The sequence below is a fragment of the Papilio xuthus genome, unplaced genomic scaffold (genome assembly GCF_000836235.2).
Source record: "Papilio xuthus unplaced genomic scaffold, Pxut_1.1 DF828952.1, whole genome shotgun sequence".
In the NCBI taxonomy this organism is placed as follows: domain Eukaryota; kingdom Metazoa; phylum Arthropoda; class Insecta; order Lepidoptera; family Papilionidae; genus Papilio; species Papilio xuthus.
In genome coordinates, this window is record NW_013529697.1 from 7,757,269 (window position 1) to 7,771,229 (window position 13,961).

Here is a 13,961-nt window from a genome sequence, read left to right on the forward strand (position 1 = left end):
ATGTATACCTTTGTACCAGGCATAGCGCAGAGCGGTTGTTGGGGTTGCTTTGACGAGTTCAACAGGATCAACATCGAAGTATTGTCAGTGGTGGCTCAGCAGATCCTGGCAGTGCTGCAGGCACTCTCGCTGCAACAGAAGCGGTTCCTCTTCGAGGGCTTCGATCTAAAACTCGATGCGAACTGTGGCATATTCATTACTATGAACCCGGGGTACGATACTCCGTATTCTATTCTCTAGCACTTAAACTAGACAATTTACAATTAGAAAGAAACGACTATTTTGATTCTATGTTCTCAGTTACGCGGGACGTACGGAGCTACCAGACAACTTGAAATCGATGTTCCGTCCGATAGCGATGTGCGTTCCGGACTCACTCATCATCGCCGAGAACACGCTCTTCTCTGACGGATTCACCGCCTATAAGATTAACGCGAAGAAGGTGAACTGTAGGAACTAAGCACCACCTAGCCATACTAATAAAATAATGTTCCTATGTTGGAATTGTCGTTTATTATGTGTGTTGCAGCAAAGGTTAACTATGACCTTTTGACCGCTGCCGGAGACATAATATTCAGATATATTAGCATTTTCGTTGTATATGCATAGGTGTTCACATTGTACCAGCTGGCGATGCAGCAGTTGTCGAAGCAGGACCACTACGACTTCGGTCTGCGCTCCATGGTGGCGTTACTGCGCTACGCCGGAGTCAAGCGCAGGGCATATTCTAACCTGCCAGAGCAGGAGGTATGCTTTACATCTCCACTTAGATCATAGTAATATGTTGGGACTGTAAATTCAAACCAGTAAACACTCACGGTGAAGAAAGACCCCCGACTTGTCTGAAAGGTATATGTTTTCCCTTAGATAGTAATCCTAGCGATGCGAGACATGAACGTGGCCCGTCTGACGGCTAAGGACGTGCCGTTGTTCAACGGCATCATGCAGGACATCTTCCCCGACGTGGAGGTTCCTACACTAGACTACGAGATGCTGGAGGCCGCCATATCTGCGGAGATGAGGCTCATTGGACTGCAGCCAGTCAAGGCCGCGCTTTTGAAGGTTATCCAGACATTTGAAACTAAGGTAAGTCGGTACCTCTGCCAAAAATTCTCAAAGAAAAATGTTTAAGACCACAATGAACAAAAAGAAAGGAAAGATAACTTCAAAGAAATTTAGCCTGAAGTAGAAATAATTCTTCATCTCCTTTTCATACCTTCTTTCTAGCTTTTTTTTTATTGTATGCCACCGCAAATCCTCTTAGTCTTACAAGTTGCGGATGGCAGGTGGTACCTGGGCTTGGGTACCTTGGACACACGCGGTATTTTTGCAGAATTCTCGTCACTCGAGCATCCTGCTGGGCGACACGAACACCGCCAAGTCTGTGTCGTGGAAAATGCTGGCGGCGACGATGACGCGGCTGAAGCGCGAGGGTATGCCGGGCTTCGAAATCGTGCAGGTGTATCCCATGAACCCCAAGGCGCTTACCCTGGGCGAGCTCTATGGCGAGTACAACCTCGCCACTGGCGAATGGAAGGATGGCGTACTATCCGCCATCATGCGCACCGTCTGTCAAGGTACCCATCATTGCATCCAGTCAAATCCTTTAGTGCATTTCTTCAGAATCTATAGAAAATAAGTTTCTTGATAGTGGTTACTTGATGTTTGCAAACTTCTTTTAAAAATTGGAACATTTATAATGTAAAATTCGAAAAGGAATGAGGGCCGTAAATATTGCCTATTGTTGGGGACCAGTATGGCATGTTTAGTGAGATTGTTATCGCCAGACGAGTCCCCGGAGCAGAAGTGGATCGTGTTCGATGGGCCGGTGGACGCGATCTGGATAGAGAACCTTAACTCTGTGATGGATGACAACAAGCTGCTGACTCTCGTCAACAGTGAGAGAATATCTATGCCGCCGCAGGTACACAGCTTGCACCACTACACAAGTTCTAATAAGTCTTTGTAGATTTTATAAACAAGTCCCGTTTCATTAAAATAAGAAAGAATGGATTCACAAGGCACAGGTTTAGTGTTATTGGCCGTCAGGTGTCGCTGCTTATCGAGACGCTGGACTTGTCGGTGGCGTCGCCAGCCACGGTGTCGCGCAACGGCATGGTGTACAACGACTACCGCGACTGGGGCTGGGGACCATACGTTAACTCCTGGCTGGACACCGTCGACGACTTAGACTACAGAGATATGGTATTAGTAAAAGTGTTTATAGGTGTTCAATGATCAAACGACGAACATAGTGTACAGTTTGATCTGATTGTTTATCCGAATGTTGTATTGGTCAGTTGCGTCGTCACTTCCAAAACATCCTGAGCCCGGTGCTGGCGCTGAAGCGCGCGCTGGGCGAGGGTCTGCGCGGGCACGAGCTGAGCGGCGTGCGCGCGCTGTGCCGCCTGCTGGCGCGCACGCCACCGCCACCTCACCCAACCGACGAGGACGACGATACATTCGCCAAGATGAGATTCCTCTTCGCGTACGCTTTACAATATAACAGATTTAGTTTTGACACTAACTCTTAATCTCTCACTATTTTTGTATATTTTTCTGTATAGTTTTTTGCCTTTAAAATATTCGATATTGAAATATTGAGTCCTGTTTAATTGTCAGGTTGATCTGGTCTGTGTGTGCGACCCTGGACGAGGATGCACGGCGCCGCTTGGACAACTGGATCCGAGAGCACGAGGGCGTCTTCCCCCTGAAGGACACCGTCTACGATTACTATCTGGACGAGAGACTGCGACAGTTCCGACCGTGGGAAGATCGATTACCGGATAATTGGCGATTCAATCCCGCGTAATTATTTTTCTTAAAGGTTATTGTATTAGAAATATAATAGCAGAGGTACTTAAAACATTTGTGTGTACTTTAGCTTAGGCTTCCACTCCATCTTGGTCCCGACAGTAGAGTTTATCCGGGTGCAGATTATATCGTTGGAACTGCTAAAGGGAGGTCACGGTGTGCTGGTCGCGGGACCGACGGGCACTGGCAAGACATACCTCATACAAGGCACACTTTCGCAACTGGATCCAGAAAAGTAAGTTTGTTTAATATGCAAAAAACTGATTCACATTGACATCTCTGGTATTCTTTTTCGTGTTGCAGTTTTTGTAAATGCCGTGTATTGTTTGTATTTCTTGGTGCAGGTACAGCAGCCAAGTTATCAACATGTCTGCTCAGACCACCGCGGCCAATGTCCAGGACATGATCGAAGCGCGACTGGAGAAGAGGACCAAGGGAAATTATGTACCGGCGGGAGGTATGTAAAGGCAAAACGTATTTTTAGATGCTAATTGTATCTACCTCTTTCAGGCTTAGGAGTACCTTTAAGATTTAAAGTTTGTTAGAAGTCCAAGTTATTGATGTTTGCAGGTAAGAAAATGATAGCATTCATGGACGACATCAACATGCCGGTGAAGGATGACTACGGGTCGCAGCCACCGCTCGAGCTGGTGCGCCTCTGGCTCGACTACGGCTACTGGTTCGATAGGCACAAGCAGTGGAGGAAGAATGTTAAGGTGGATTTCCCCTATCGTTGATTATTTTACGACACCGAGGAAAGAGGAACAAAGATTTAGAGACGGAGGAGGGGTTATACCATAGACGCGACGTCTCTAGGACATGGTGCTGTGCGGCGCGGCGGGCCCACCTGGCGGTGCTCGCAGTCACCTACCGCCGCGATTGCTGTCCTGCTTCCACGCGTTCTTCCTGCCCTCACCCACACACCAGCAGCTCATCAAGATCTTCGGCACAATGTTGGCGCAGCACCTCATGGAGTTTGATGAGGAGACCAAGACAGTTGGTACGGTGCTAAAATATCATCAGTAAAAATAAAACTAAATCGACCTAGATCGATATTACGCAAGACGAATTTTCTGTTTTAAGCACTTGTATTCTTTTGTATGGTTAATTAACTTCATTTATGTGTTGGTAATAGGTAAGATAGTTCTGGTGGCGACGATCGACATGTTCAACAACATAGTGGCCAAGCTGCTGCCGACACCCAGCAAGATGCACTATCTCTTCAACTTGCGCGACATCTCTAAAATATTCCAGGTGCCTACATATTGATCACTTACTGATCACTCATTTGCTTGTATTTTACAGATCTTGTAATAGAAAGTTCCTTGCTTTTCAGGGACTCCTGCGAAGTAATAAAGATTACACGAACACGAAGCCACGTTTCTTACGTTTATGGATACACGAGTGTTTCCGAGTGTTCGGTGACCGACTGACCGAGGAAAAGTGCGTTTTTTTGCTATTTGACTTTTTTTTATATAAATGATCTACAAATCTGTCTGTCTGTCTATTATACAAGTCTGTTGAGAAACTTTAAATTTATTTTTTTCAGAGATCGCGATTGGTTTATGAATCAGGTAGCAGAAATGTTGGGTAAACATTTCGAGCTGACCTTCCACGCCGTCTGCCCCACCAAGAGTCCTCCTCTGTTTGGACATTTCCTCAATCCCTTCGAAGTGTATGACGACATGAATGACCCAGAGATTTTGAGGAAGTAAGTCTTTCTTTTATTCCTATTGGCAAAAATAGCGACACCATGGTCTGATCCTCTTCTGTTTGTGATCAGGTACATTGCCAACCAGCTGGAGGAGTACAACAGCAGCCCGGGGGTGGTAAAGATGGATCTGGTGTTGTTCAAGGACGCCATAGAGCACGTGTGCCGCATCACGCGAGTCATCTCGCAGCCCCGCGGCAACATGCTCTGCGTCGGCATCGGTCAGTCTGACACTGCTACTGTCATTCTATCAATTTTACTGTCAAATACATAACTGTGACTTGTCAATAAGTTGTCTCGCACCTGTTTGTTGCGAAGCACCTAAGACGAAACTCCCCCAATGCCAATGATACTTCAAAAACGACACAATATAATATTTGCGTGCAAGATTAGGTAAATTACTGAGATGTTTATTTTAGGTGGATCTGGTCGTCAGAGTTTGACTCGCTTGGCGTCTTATATCTGCGAGTCCAACTCGTTCCAAGTCGTCGTCACCAAGACCTACGGGGTCAAGGACTTCCGTGAGGATCTGAAGGTAATTAGCTAAATTTTGTAAAGTTAAGGTGAAATAAATTTTATTTGAATATATCAGTAACTTGGTAATTTGCTGCAAATCCTCAACATGCAACATCAAATGGCTATCTACAAATGTTGCTTTTCCAGACTTTATACACGAGCTGTGGTGTTGACGCGAAGCAGACGACGTTCATCTTTAACGACACGCAGATAGTGGAGGAGAGCTTCACTGAGATCATGAACAATCTGCTCAGCAGCGGAGAGATCACCAACTTGTACAAACCCGATGAGTTTGAAGACGTCAGTAGCAAATACATTATTACCGTCTAACAGTTTAACTTTGAACTTAATCAGGTTATGATTGAGTCAATTTATTAAAACATACCCTGTCAGTGAACTACTAAATAAACACACGTATTAAAGATCGTCAGTTTAAAATACAAAGTTCACCATCGTTTGGTATCGTAAACTTTAGAGGTCTTAATAAACTGGTTGTTATAATTACAGATAAAGCAAGCGCTAGAGAAGGCGATGAAACACGCCAACATAATGCAGACCGCGGAGTCCGTGTACCTGTTCCTGGTGGATCGTGTGCGCACCAACCTGCGCATCGTGCTCTGCTTCAGTCCTATTGGAGAGGAGTTTAGGTCAGAATAAGATACATTCGAGGGCAGAACAGTGAGACTGAGCAGAAATAATATAACTTAGTAACGGTCACTTTGTTCAAATTTTTATCTCGTTTATGTTACGATGGGCGGTTTGCAGGAACCGCATCCGGCAGTATCCTGCACTGATCAACGCGACCACCACCAACTGGTTCCTGGAGTGGCCGCGAGAGGCGCTGCTCGAGGTCGCATACAAGTTCCTCGCAGGTGTCGAGCTGCTCGCCTCCATCACTGGGCAGAGGGTACGAGAGATTTAGTTAAATCGACCTTCAGCTCTCCTTGCAAAAGGTCTCAAGTCCGAAAGTCTTTCTACGCAAAAGAAAAATTCAAGATCCACGATTGGTTTTAAGTCAGATTTTTTCAGCTTTGTGAGTCCCAACAAGATATTTCAACCTTTCTTAATGTGATGTATTTATGACATGTGACGCAGGTGAGACGCAAAGAGTCTGTGGTGGAGAGCCGCGAGGAGATCCTGCGCGCGTCAGTGGCGTCCATCATGTCGCTGGTGCACTCCTCGGTGGGCAGGCACTCCGTGCGCATGTGGAACGAGATGCGTCGCGTCAACCATGTCACACCCACCAACTACCTCGAGCTGGTCTCCGGGTATAAGGAGTGAGTGCAACTCGTACCTAAATATACCAATTGACCCATCTTCTGCTGTTGCTAGGGTTCATCTCAGATTTATAGCAATACTATATCAGCAAGAATAATTTTGTTCAAATTCAACTTCAGAATGCTAAAGAATAAACGCGCGGAGGTTGCACTCCAAGCCAACAAGTTGAGGAACGGCTTGGGGAAAGTGGAGGAGACCACTAAACTGGTGGGGCAGATGTCTGAGGAGTTGGCGGTGGCTAAGGTACTTTTATAGAATGTCATCACTTGCACAGGCGCACCTTTCTCGTTTGACAGTTTCTGTAAATGTACATATGTACGTCAGGTGCAAGTGGCGGAGTACACGGATCAGTGCGTGGAGTACATGGGCGTGATCAACGCGCAGCAGCGCAACGCGGACGAGCAGCAGCGCAGCGTGGCAGCTCGCAGCAAGAAGACGCAAGAGGAGGAGGTCCAGTGCAAGCGGCTGGCGGACGCCGCCATGCGGGACCTCGCCAGCGCCATGCCCGCTCTGGAGGAGGCCGTTAAGGTATACATTTTATAGTGCATAAACACTTTTGTGTTTTCTATCTTGTGTGCTTGGACCAGTCTTGTTTATTACTGTTTAAATTCTTTCTCCCAGGCTCTAGACGCGCTCAACAAGAAAGATATTACAGAAGTCAAGTCGTACGCTAAGCCGCCGCAGAAAGTAGAGATGGTCATGGAAGCGGTTCTCATATTGTTACAGGTTACTTCTTTAATTTGTAAATAAATACATGCACACCAAAACAAGTATGTAGTTACATTTCCGATCACGTGTCAACTTACTTTGGTGTTCGTTCAACAGAAAGAGCCGACTTGGGCCGAGGCGAAGCGTCAGCTGGGTGATCAATACTTCCTAGACCGGCTGCGGGACTTTGACAAGGACAACATCTCTGACAAGACGCTGAAGAAGATCGGCACGTACACCGCCAAACCGGACTTCGAGCCGGAGATTGTAGGCACTGTATCTCTCGCCGCCAAGTCGCTCTGCCTCTGGGTGCGCGCCATCGAGAAGTACGGCAAGGTCTACAAGTAAGTCGCACACTCCTTTAACTATATTTTCTACTTGGTAGCATTTATAGTCCTTATGGATTAAGTTATTGAACATAATATTTTCAGTGATTTTACTGATTTCAATTTTAGAAAGGTTTAAAGATCCGTCTGCCAAAAGCCCAACTTTTGTTCAATCCTCAATGTATCTAATGATTTTAATTAATAATAGAATAGTAAAACCAAAGAAGGAGCGTCTAGAAGAAGCGCTGGAGTCGCTGCGCATGAAGCAGCAGATCCTGGCGGAGGCGCGGGCCAAGCTGCGCGAGTTGAGTGAGATGATCGCGCGCCTGCAGAAGGAGTACGACGAGAAACTTGCACAAAAGGAGGAGCTCGAAAGGAAGTCCAGGATGTTGCAGCTTAAACTCGAGAGGGCGGAGGCGCTCATCACTGGACTGTCGGGTAAATTAAGCATCACACAAGAGTTGAAGAAGAATACTGTAACAATTATGGTTTTTAAAGCAGCTCGAACATACCTGGAGCTCAAAGACTTAGATTATGTTGTTCCTATATCCAATTTAAAGTTGTGTAGGTGAACGTGAGCGCTGGGAGATGACTGTAGAGCGGCTGGACAAGGAATTTGACAACTTGCCAGGCGACTGCCTCATCGCCACCGCCTTCGTCGCCTACCTCGGACCCTTCGTCTCAGAGTACCGCGAGGAGCTCATGGATGACTGGTTCCGTGAGGTAAGCCATTAGATTCTGTACCATCATCACGATGGTTTTGACTCAGCATTCGGATTTAAAATGTTTTCCTTGGCAGGTATATAATGAAGCCGTACCAGTTACAATGGATCTCAGCATGAAAAATTTTCTTCTAGACGATGCTACGCTGAGAGACTGGAACTATATGGGATTACCAGGTCAGTCAGTAATTAAAGAAGAGAGGGCCTTTTACTTGCTGATGGGATATTTTTCTTGACTCTTTGAATGTTTTGCTCGAGGTAGATGACAACTTCAGTGCTGAGAATGGTATCATAGTACGTCGAGCGACACGCTGGCCACTGGCCGTAGACCCTCAAGGACAAGCTCTCATCTGGATATCTAAGCTCGAGGAAAGTAATGGAATCGAAGTAAGTATTGTAAGAAAATTGTGGTAATACATTGGAGTGTACTGACAAACAAGTTTGTGCACTAAAATACATTCAAAACTTTCCAAACAGGTAGTCGATTTCGGCCAACCAAACTATCTTAAGGTGATGGAGAAGTGCTTGTCGGAGGGCATACCTATCCTGATTCAAAACGTGGGGGAGGTCTTGGACCCCTCTATCGCGCCTATCCTGGACAAAGCCATCGTAAAGATCGGGACCTCGTTGGTGATAAAGTTCAATGAGAAGATGGTGCCCTACAACTCAAACTTCCAGCTATACCTTACCACCAAATTAGGTTATTTTTGTTGACAATTCATAATCACGAACTCCCAGTTTTTTTTACTTACTTTGTGTCGACAGAACTAATACATATTCCAATTCGATCGTCGTTTTAATCGTTACTGCGTATCGTACTTTTCTTTAAAAAATAAATACAATGACTTAGTACGGTGTCTATAAATTTATATTGTAAAGGCAACCCCATCTACACGCCGGAGATCCTGACTAAGACGACGATGGTGAACTTCGCGGTGAAGGAGCAAGGACTGACGTCGCAGTTACTGGGCATCGTGGTGCGCAAGGAGCGGCCGCAGCTCGAGCAGATGAAGGACACGCTTGTGCTGTCCATCGCCAGGGACAAGAAAGTCTTGGTGATTACCTCGAACATATACCAGCAGTAGCGGTGATGGATTTTTCGGAAGAAGAACGGAACTTTCAATAATTTGAGCTTATATGATGAGTATGAGGTCACAGCATCGTATCTACAGGTGGACCTGGAAAACGACCTGCTACGCATCATGTACGAGTCGCAGGTGCCGCTATTGGAGAACGAGGAGCTGTTCCAGACGCTGCAGATCTCGCAGCGCACCTCGCTGCAGGTCAAGGAGGCGCTCATCACCTCGCAAGTCACAGAGAAGGAGATCGACGCTGCAAGAGAGGTAACATCACACGATACCAACTTTTAAAATTAATAACCATGAAATCAATACACTTAACCATCCATAAGAGTCCCTTCTAGATATCTGTCGACGTGAGTTATCATAAGGCGGCAGTTAGTAAGTAATGTTGTGAATGTCAGGGCTACGTGCCGGTGGCGGTGCGGGCGTCTGTGTTGTTCTTCGCGCTCAACGACCTGTCGCGCATCGACCCGATGTACCAGTTCTCTCTGGACGCGTACACCGACCTCTTCATGTACTCCATCGACCGCAGCCAGAAGTCCAGCGAGCTGGAGGACCGCATCAACTACCTTAACGAGTTCCACACATATGCTGTCTATAAGTAAGCTTCAGTCAGGTTTTCACTTCCATACGCTTGGCCATCTTCTTCAATCTTTCTATAAAACTGGTACTAGTTTGTTTGTGAAGGTAATATTCTGTGTTTTTCACTACATTCTTCATGTCATCCTCCTGTATGTCATTCTGGTTTATTCAACTGCAACTAGATTACTTCTAAAGTATTCTATGTCCTGGTGTTCATTATGCAGGAACACGTGCCGCGCGCTGTTCGAGCGGCACAAGCTGCTGCTGTCGTTCCACATGGCGTCGCGCATCCTCTTCCAGGCGGGCAAGCTCAACATGAACGAGTACCTCTACCTGCTGAAGGGCGGCATCGTGCTCGACCGCTCCGAGCAGCCAGACAATCCCACCAGTCAGTTTTATACATAATGCAATTACATCATTAAAACAAGTCCTTACAGCTGCCATTTTTTTGTAAGTCTGTTGTAAAGTAGAATTTTCTTTAGACAGCGAATTATTTTAGACTGGATCCCGGACGAGTGCTGGGATAACATAACGGAGCTGGACAAGATCGCCGGCTTCCACGGCATTATCGACAGCTTCGAGACCATGTCGAAGGAGTGGCGCGACTGGTACCTTACGCCGGAGCCCGAGTCGCAGCCCCTCATCGGTGAAGACCATTCAAACTTCATACACTTATAACATTATCTGGTTATGACAACGTTCAGAAGACTATATATAACGTTATTTCCTTCACTTCTGGTCTTTTGGTCGCTCCCCCTGGTGAGCAATTGACATTTATATCGAGTGTGGATGACCAGGTGAGTGGAACGAGGTGTGCAGCGAGTTCCAGCGCATGTTGGTGGTGCGCGCGCTGCGTGCAGACCGCGTGGGCGCGTGCGCGGCCGCCTTCGTGCTGCGCGCGCTCGGACCCCGGTACATCGAGCCTCCGGTCCTCGATATTCGGGTATACAGATATATTTAAGTACCAAGTTAAGAACCTAAAGTCAATAAATTTTAAATTATCTATAATTTTGCTTACAAATTAGGTTCCTATGATAGATTACGGTCATGGTTTTAAATGTACTCTTGTCTGCACAAGGCGGCGTGGGAGGAGTCCTCGTGGAAGACGTCTCTGCTGTTCGTGCTGTCGCCAGGCGTGGACCCCACCTCCTCGCTCATCCAGCTCGCCATGGACGTCAAGATGTTTGACAAGTTCCAGTCGCTAAGCCTCGGGCAAGGCCAGGCGCCCGCCGCTGAAAGGTAACACGTCACTTTTAAAGCTTGGCTGGTGCACTAATGACTTCGTCAACAATAGTAAGTAAACTATTCACTGTCAGGATGTTGGCGCAAGGCATGGAGGAAGGCGGCTGGGTGTTCCTGGCGAACTGTCACCTGGCGTGCGAGTGGCTGGGCTCGCTGCGCGGCCTGGACAACCCTACCATACATCACCGCTTCCGGCTCTGGCTCTCCTCCATGCCCGACCCCAAGTTCCCGCTCGGCATGCTGCAAAGGAGCATCAAGATGACCACGGAACCGCCGCAGGTAACTTACTTGACCAAAATTCCTTTTGTTCATGTATTTGTTTGTTTGTTACTTAATCCATTAATTTTCATTATGTATTTTGTAGGGTCTGAAGGGCAACCTGGTGCGTATCTTTGCAAATCTGAACGAAGACAAGTTCGACGAGGCGACGCCGAAGTACCGCAAGCTGCTGTTCTGCGTCGCCTTCTTCCACTGTACCCTCATCGCCAGGAAGCGCTTTCGTCAGCTCGGATATAACGATGTCTACAGCTTCAACGATGCCGACTTTGAAGTAAGTTATCACAGATTTTTTCCTTTTGGATATTCGAAGAGTTTTGGTACTTTCTAGGTTTGGTTCTTTGGTATTTACGAGGAGGCTTCTGAAGTAACGTGTAGTTTTTTCGCATCAGACTGCTATTTAAGTTCAGGGATATTAGCAAAGCACTTCTTTAATATGCAGTTTCGGGATAGGTTTCAGACAACTTGTTGGCAAATTACCTGGAGGAGTACGACGAGGTGCCGTGGGCTGCACTGCGCTACCTGCTGGCCGTCATCAACTACGGTGGACACATCACAGACGACTGGGACAAGCGCGTGCTGCTCGCTTACATCAACCAGTTCTTCTGCGAGGAGGCCCACGATATACCTTTTTACAGGTAACCATCGGCAAAACATCAAGCGGCTGCATATTAAACACTGCTCTTCTCAGTGTCTACTGCAAAGTTCTATTGAGTCGCGATTTAAACTCATATCTATTTTCCTTCATAATAGCTGCAGTGTTTGAGATAGTGTAAAATTGTGGAAGGTTGTCGAGTATGCCGGCGTACCACGTGCCGCGCGATGGCAGCCTGGAGTCCTACCGCGACTTCCTGGAGCTGCTGCCGGCGGCGGAGCGCGCTGACTCGCTGGGTCAGCACAGCTCGGCTGACGTGGCCGCACTCGCTCAGGTCACCTACATTCCTAACTTAAACCTAACTTACCATTAACTTTTATCAAGACATTAGTTCATTACGATATTCACATTTGCAGGATGCTTCGATCATGTGTTCCACTTTGTTCTTGTTGACGGCTTCGGGCAGTGGAGGTGCAGCGGGCGGGGAGGATCAGAAGGTAAACGTTAACGCTTTTTCCTTTAATAATACTCGGCAAGTACACTACATAAGGACATGTGCGTGTGTGTTACATGTTGTCTGTGTGCAGGTGGACGAGCTGGCGGCGGAGATGCTGGTGCGGCTGCCGGGCAAGATAGACATGGAGACGACGGAGAAGCTGATGGGCCCCGAGATCGTGATGCCCATGTGCGTCTCGCTGCTGCAGGAGATCGGATACTACAACGTGCTCATCAACTACATCGTCACAGGACTAAAGGTATACCGTGGTCTCGAGTTGGCACGTCGAACGAAGGAGTACTCTTGTTTTCGACGTGCCAAATCATACGTCGGGAATATAATTGTATAATAACTCTGAAGTCATTCTGATTTATTTTTTATCGTCATCGGGTTTTTGTGTAAATATGTGTCTGTCGTAATATGAAGGAGCTGCGGCGAGCGATAGAAGGTCTGGTGGTGATGTCCGAGATACTGGAGACCATGTACAGATGTATCTTCGAAGGAAAAGTACCAATTTTCTGGCAAAAAGGTAGGACCCGTTTTGATCATTTTGTCTTTGATCCTCGGTGTTCGAGGTGTTTGTGTGAGTGAGACATCGGTGACAGGACGTCCGACACTGAAGCCGCTGGGGTCGTGGTGCCGCGAGCTGTGGGCGCGCGGGGACCGGCTGGGCGCGTGGGCGTCCGCACCGCGCTCCCCGCCGCCGCTCTGCTGGCTGCCCGCCCTGCTCGCGCCCACCGGCTTCCTCACAGCCGTCATGCAGGTACACGGAGCGGTTCATAGCAATATACAAACGTGCCTAAAGGTTACGGTTCAAAAAGTACATTTTCGCTAGACGACGGCGCGCGGCGAGGGCTGGCCCATTGACACGCTGTGCTGGGACTTTACCGTTCTCACTATTGAGGAGCAGAACATCATGCGCGCGCCCAGAGATGGTGGCGTCTACATCAGGTGCGTTTTTACGCAATGATTTAACTTAAACCTCGTCCTCCACAAGCAATTTTGCTGATATTGGAAACGTCGACTTCACCAAACAACGTTGCAATATTTAGTATCTTTGTTACCTAAATTTGTTGAATTTGGTGAAGCTCTAACCTCTGATTAGCATGATTTGGTTGTAATATATGCGATGACATCAAGGGGCCTGTTCTTGGAGGGCGCGAGCTGGTTCAAGAAGGACGCGCACTTGCAGGACCCGCTGCCCATGCAGCTGGTCTTCCCTATGCCGCCCATACATTTCAAACCCGTCAGAGCCACAGGCAGGAGGCCTAAGAGTACGTACAATCTTGACATTATCTTACAAATCTGCTTTACTGGCCATAAATATTAAATTTGATATCTATGCCCTGACAATATGGCTCAAGTTAACGCATATTATCTGAGTCTGGCTGTACACAGATCGCTACACATGTCCTTGCTACTACTACCCGCTGCGCAAGGGCGCGTTCGTGGTGGCAGTGGAGCTGGCCTCGGGCCGCGAACATCCGGACTTCTGGGTGAAGCGCGGCGCCGCACTGCTCTGCACTCTCGCCACATAACTCCTCCCTCCACTACGCCTAAACCCCCCTTGCATTAAGTTTGATTTGATTCTTATTCTTATGTTTGTATTAAGC

General features: G+C 47.4%; 1 protein-coding gene across 1 annotated transcript in view; it reads left to right on the forward strand.

Moving 5' to 3' along the window:
- Nucleotides 1-13,909, forward strand: part of kl-2 (dynein heavy chain 2, axonemal kl-2) — a 29,751-nt gene extending 15,842 nt beyond the window's left edge. Inside the window, exons 34-82 of the mRNA XM_013323789.1 lie at nucleotides 20-212; nucleotides 301-442; nucleotides 610-747; nucleotides 868-1,086; nucleotides 1,334-1,577; nucleotides 1,788-1,924; nucleotides 2,050-2,205; nucleotides 2,301-2,488; nucleotides 2,623-2,808; nucleotides 2,885-3,049; nucleotides 3,159-3,271; nucleotides 3,385-3,530; nucleotides 3,631-3,814; nucleotides 3,950-4,068; nucleotides 4,151-4,257; nucleotides 4,364-4,525; nucleotides 4,598-4,746; nucleotides 4,945-5,060; nucleotides 5,189-5,341; nucleotides 5,549-5,688; nucleotides 5,807-5,948; nucleotides 6,137-6,318; nucleotides 6,439-6,562; nucleotides 6,644-6,847; nucleotides 6,941-7,045; nucleotides 7,145-7,371; nucleotides 7,562-7,791; nucleotides 7,922-8,076; nucleotides 8,153-8,252; nucleotides 8,338-8,462; nucleotides 8,553-8,775; nucleotides 8,955-9,130; nucleotides 9,248-9,418; nucleotides 9,559-9,758; nucleotides 9,964-10,127; nucleotides 10,239-10,385; nucleotides 10,537-10,682; nucleotides 10,818-10,978; nucleotides 11,056-11,260; nucleotides 11,346-11,531; nucleotides 11,711-11,895; nucleotides 12,045-12,186; nucleotides 12,269-12,349; nucleotides 12,440-12,607; nucleotides 12,775-12,877; nucleotides 12,954-13,111; nucleotides 13,184-13,299; nucleotides 13,489-13,622; nucleotides 13,747-13,909. Of these exons, the coding sequence (XP_013179243.1) occupies nucleotides 20-212; nucleotides 301-442; nucleotides 610-747; nucleotides 868-1,086; nucleotides 1,334-1,577; nucleotides 1,788-1,924; nucleotides 2,050-2,205; nucleotides 2,301-2,488; nucleotides 2,623-2,808; nucleotides 2,885-3,049; nucleotides 3,159-3,271; nucleotides 3,385-3,530; nucleotides 3,631-3,814; nucleotides 3,950-4,068; nucleotides 4,151-4,257; nucleotides 4,364-4,525; nucleotides 4,598-4,746; nucleotides 4,945-5,060; nucleotides 5,189-5,341; nucleotides 5,549-5,688; nucleotides 5,807-5,948; nucleotides 6,137-6,318; nucleotides 6,439-6,562; nucleotides 6,644-6,847; nucleotides 6,941-7,045; nucleotides 7,145-7,371; nucleotides 7,562-7,791; nucleotides 7,922-8,076; nucleotides 8,153-8,252; nucleotides 8,338-8,462; nucleotides 8,553-8,775; nucleotides 8,955-9,130; nucleotides 9,248-9,418; nucleotides 9,559-9,758; nucleotides 9,964-10,127; nucleotides 10,239-10,385; nucleotides 10,537-10,682; nucleotides 10,818-10,978; nucleotides 11,056-11,260; nucleotides 11,346-11,531; nucleotides 11,711-11,895; nucleotides 12,045-12,186; nucleotides 12,269-12,349; nucleotides 12,440-12,607; nucleotides 12,775-12,877; nucleotides 12,954-13,111; nucleotides 13,184-13,299; nucleotides 13,489-13,622; nucleotides 13,747-13,886 (7,757 nt within the window). The 3' untranslated portion in view covers nucleotides 13,887-13,909. The remainder of the gene's footprint in view (nucleotides 1-19; nucleotides 213-300; nucleotides 443-609; nucleotides 748-867; nucleotides 1,087-1,333; nucleotides 1,578-1,787; nucleotides 1,925-2,049; nucleotides 2,206-2,300; nucleotides 2,489-2,622; nucleotides 2,809-2,884; nucleotides 3,050-3,158; nucleotides 3,272-3,384; nucleotides 3,531-3,630; nucleotides 3,815-3,949; nucleotides 4,069-4,150; nucleotides 4,258-4,363; nucleotides 4,526-4,597; nucleotides 4,747-4,944; nucleotides 5,061-5,188; nucleotides 5,342-5,548; nucleotides 5,689-5,806; nucleotides 5,949-6,136; nucleotides 6,319-6,438; nucleotides 6,563-6,643; nucleotides 6,848-6,940; nucleotides 7,046-7,144; nucleotides 7,372-7,561; nucleotides 7,792-7,921; nucleotides 8,077-8,152; nucleotides 8,253-8,337; nucleotides 8,463-8,552; nucleotides 8,776-8,954; nucleotides 9,131-9,247; nucleotides 9,419-9,558; nucleotides 9,759-9,963; nucleotides 10,128-10,238; nucleotides 10,386-10,536; nucleotides 10,683-10,817; nucleotides 10,979-11,055; nucleotides 11,261-11,345; nucleotides 11,532-11,710; nucleotides 11,896-12,044; nucleotides 12,187-12,268; nucleotides 12,350-12,439; nucleotides 12,608-12,774; nucleotides 12,878-12,953; nucleotides 13,112-13,183; nucleotides 13,300-13,488; nucleotides 13,623-13,746) is intronic.
- Nucleotides 13,910-13,961: the final 52 nt, after the last annotated feature.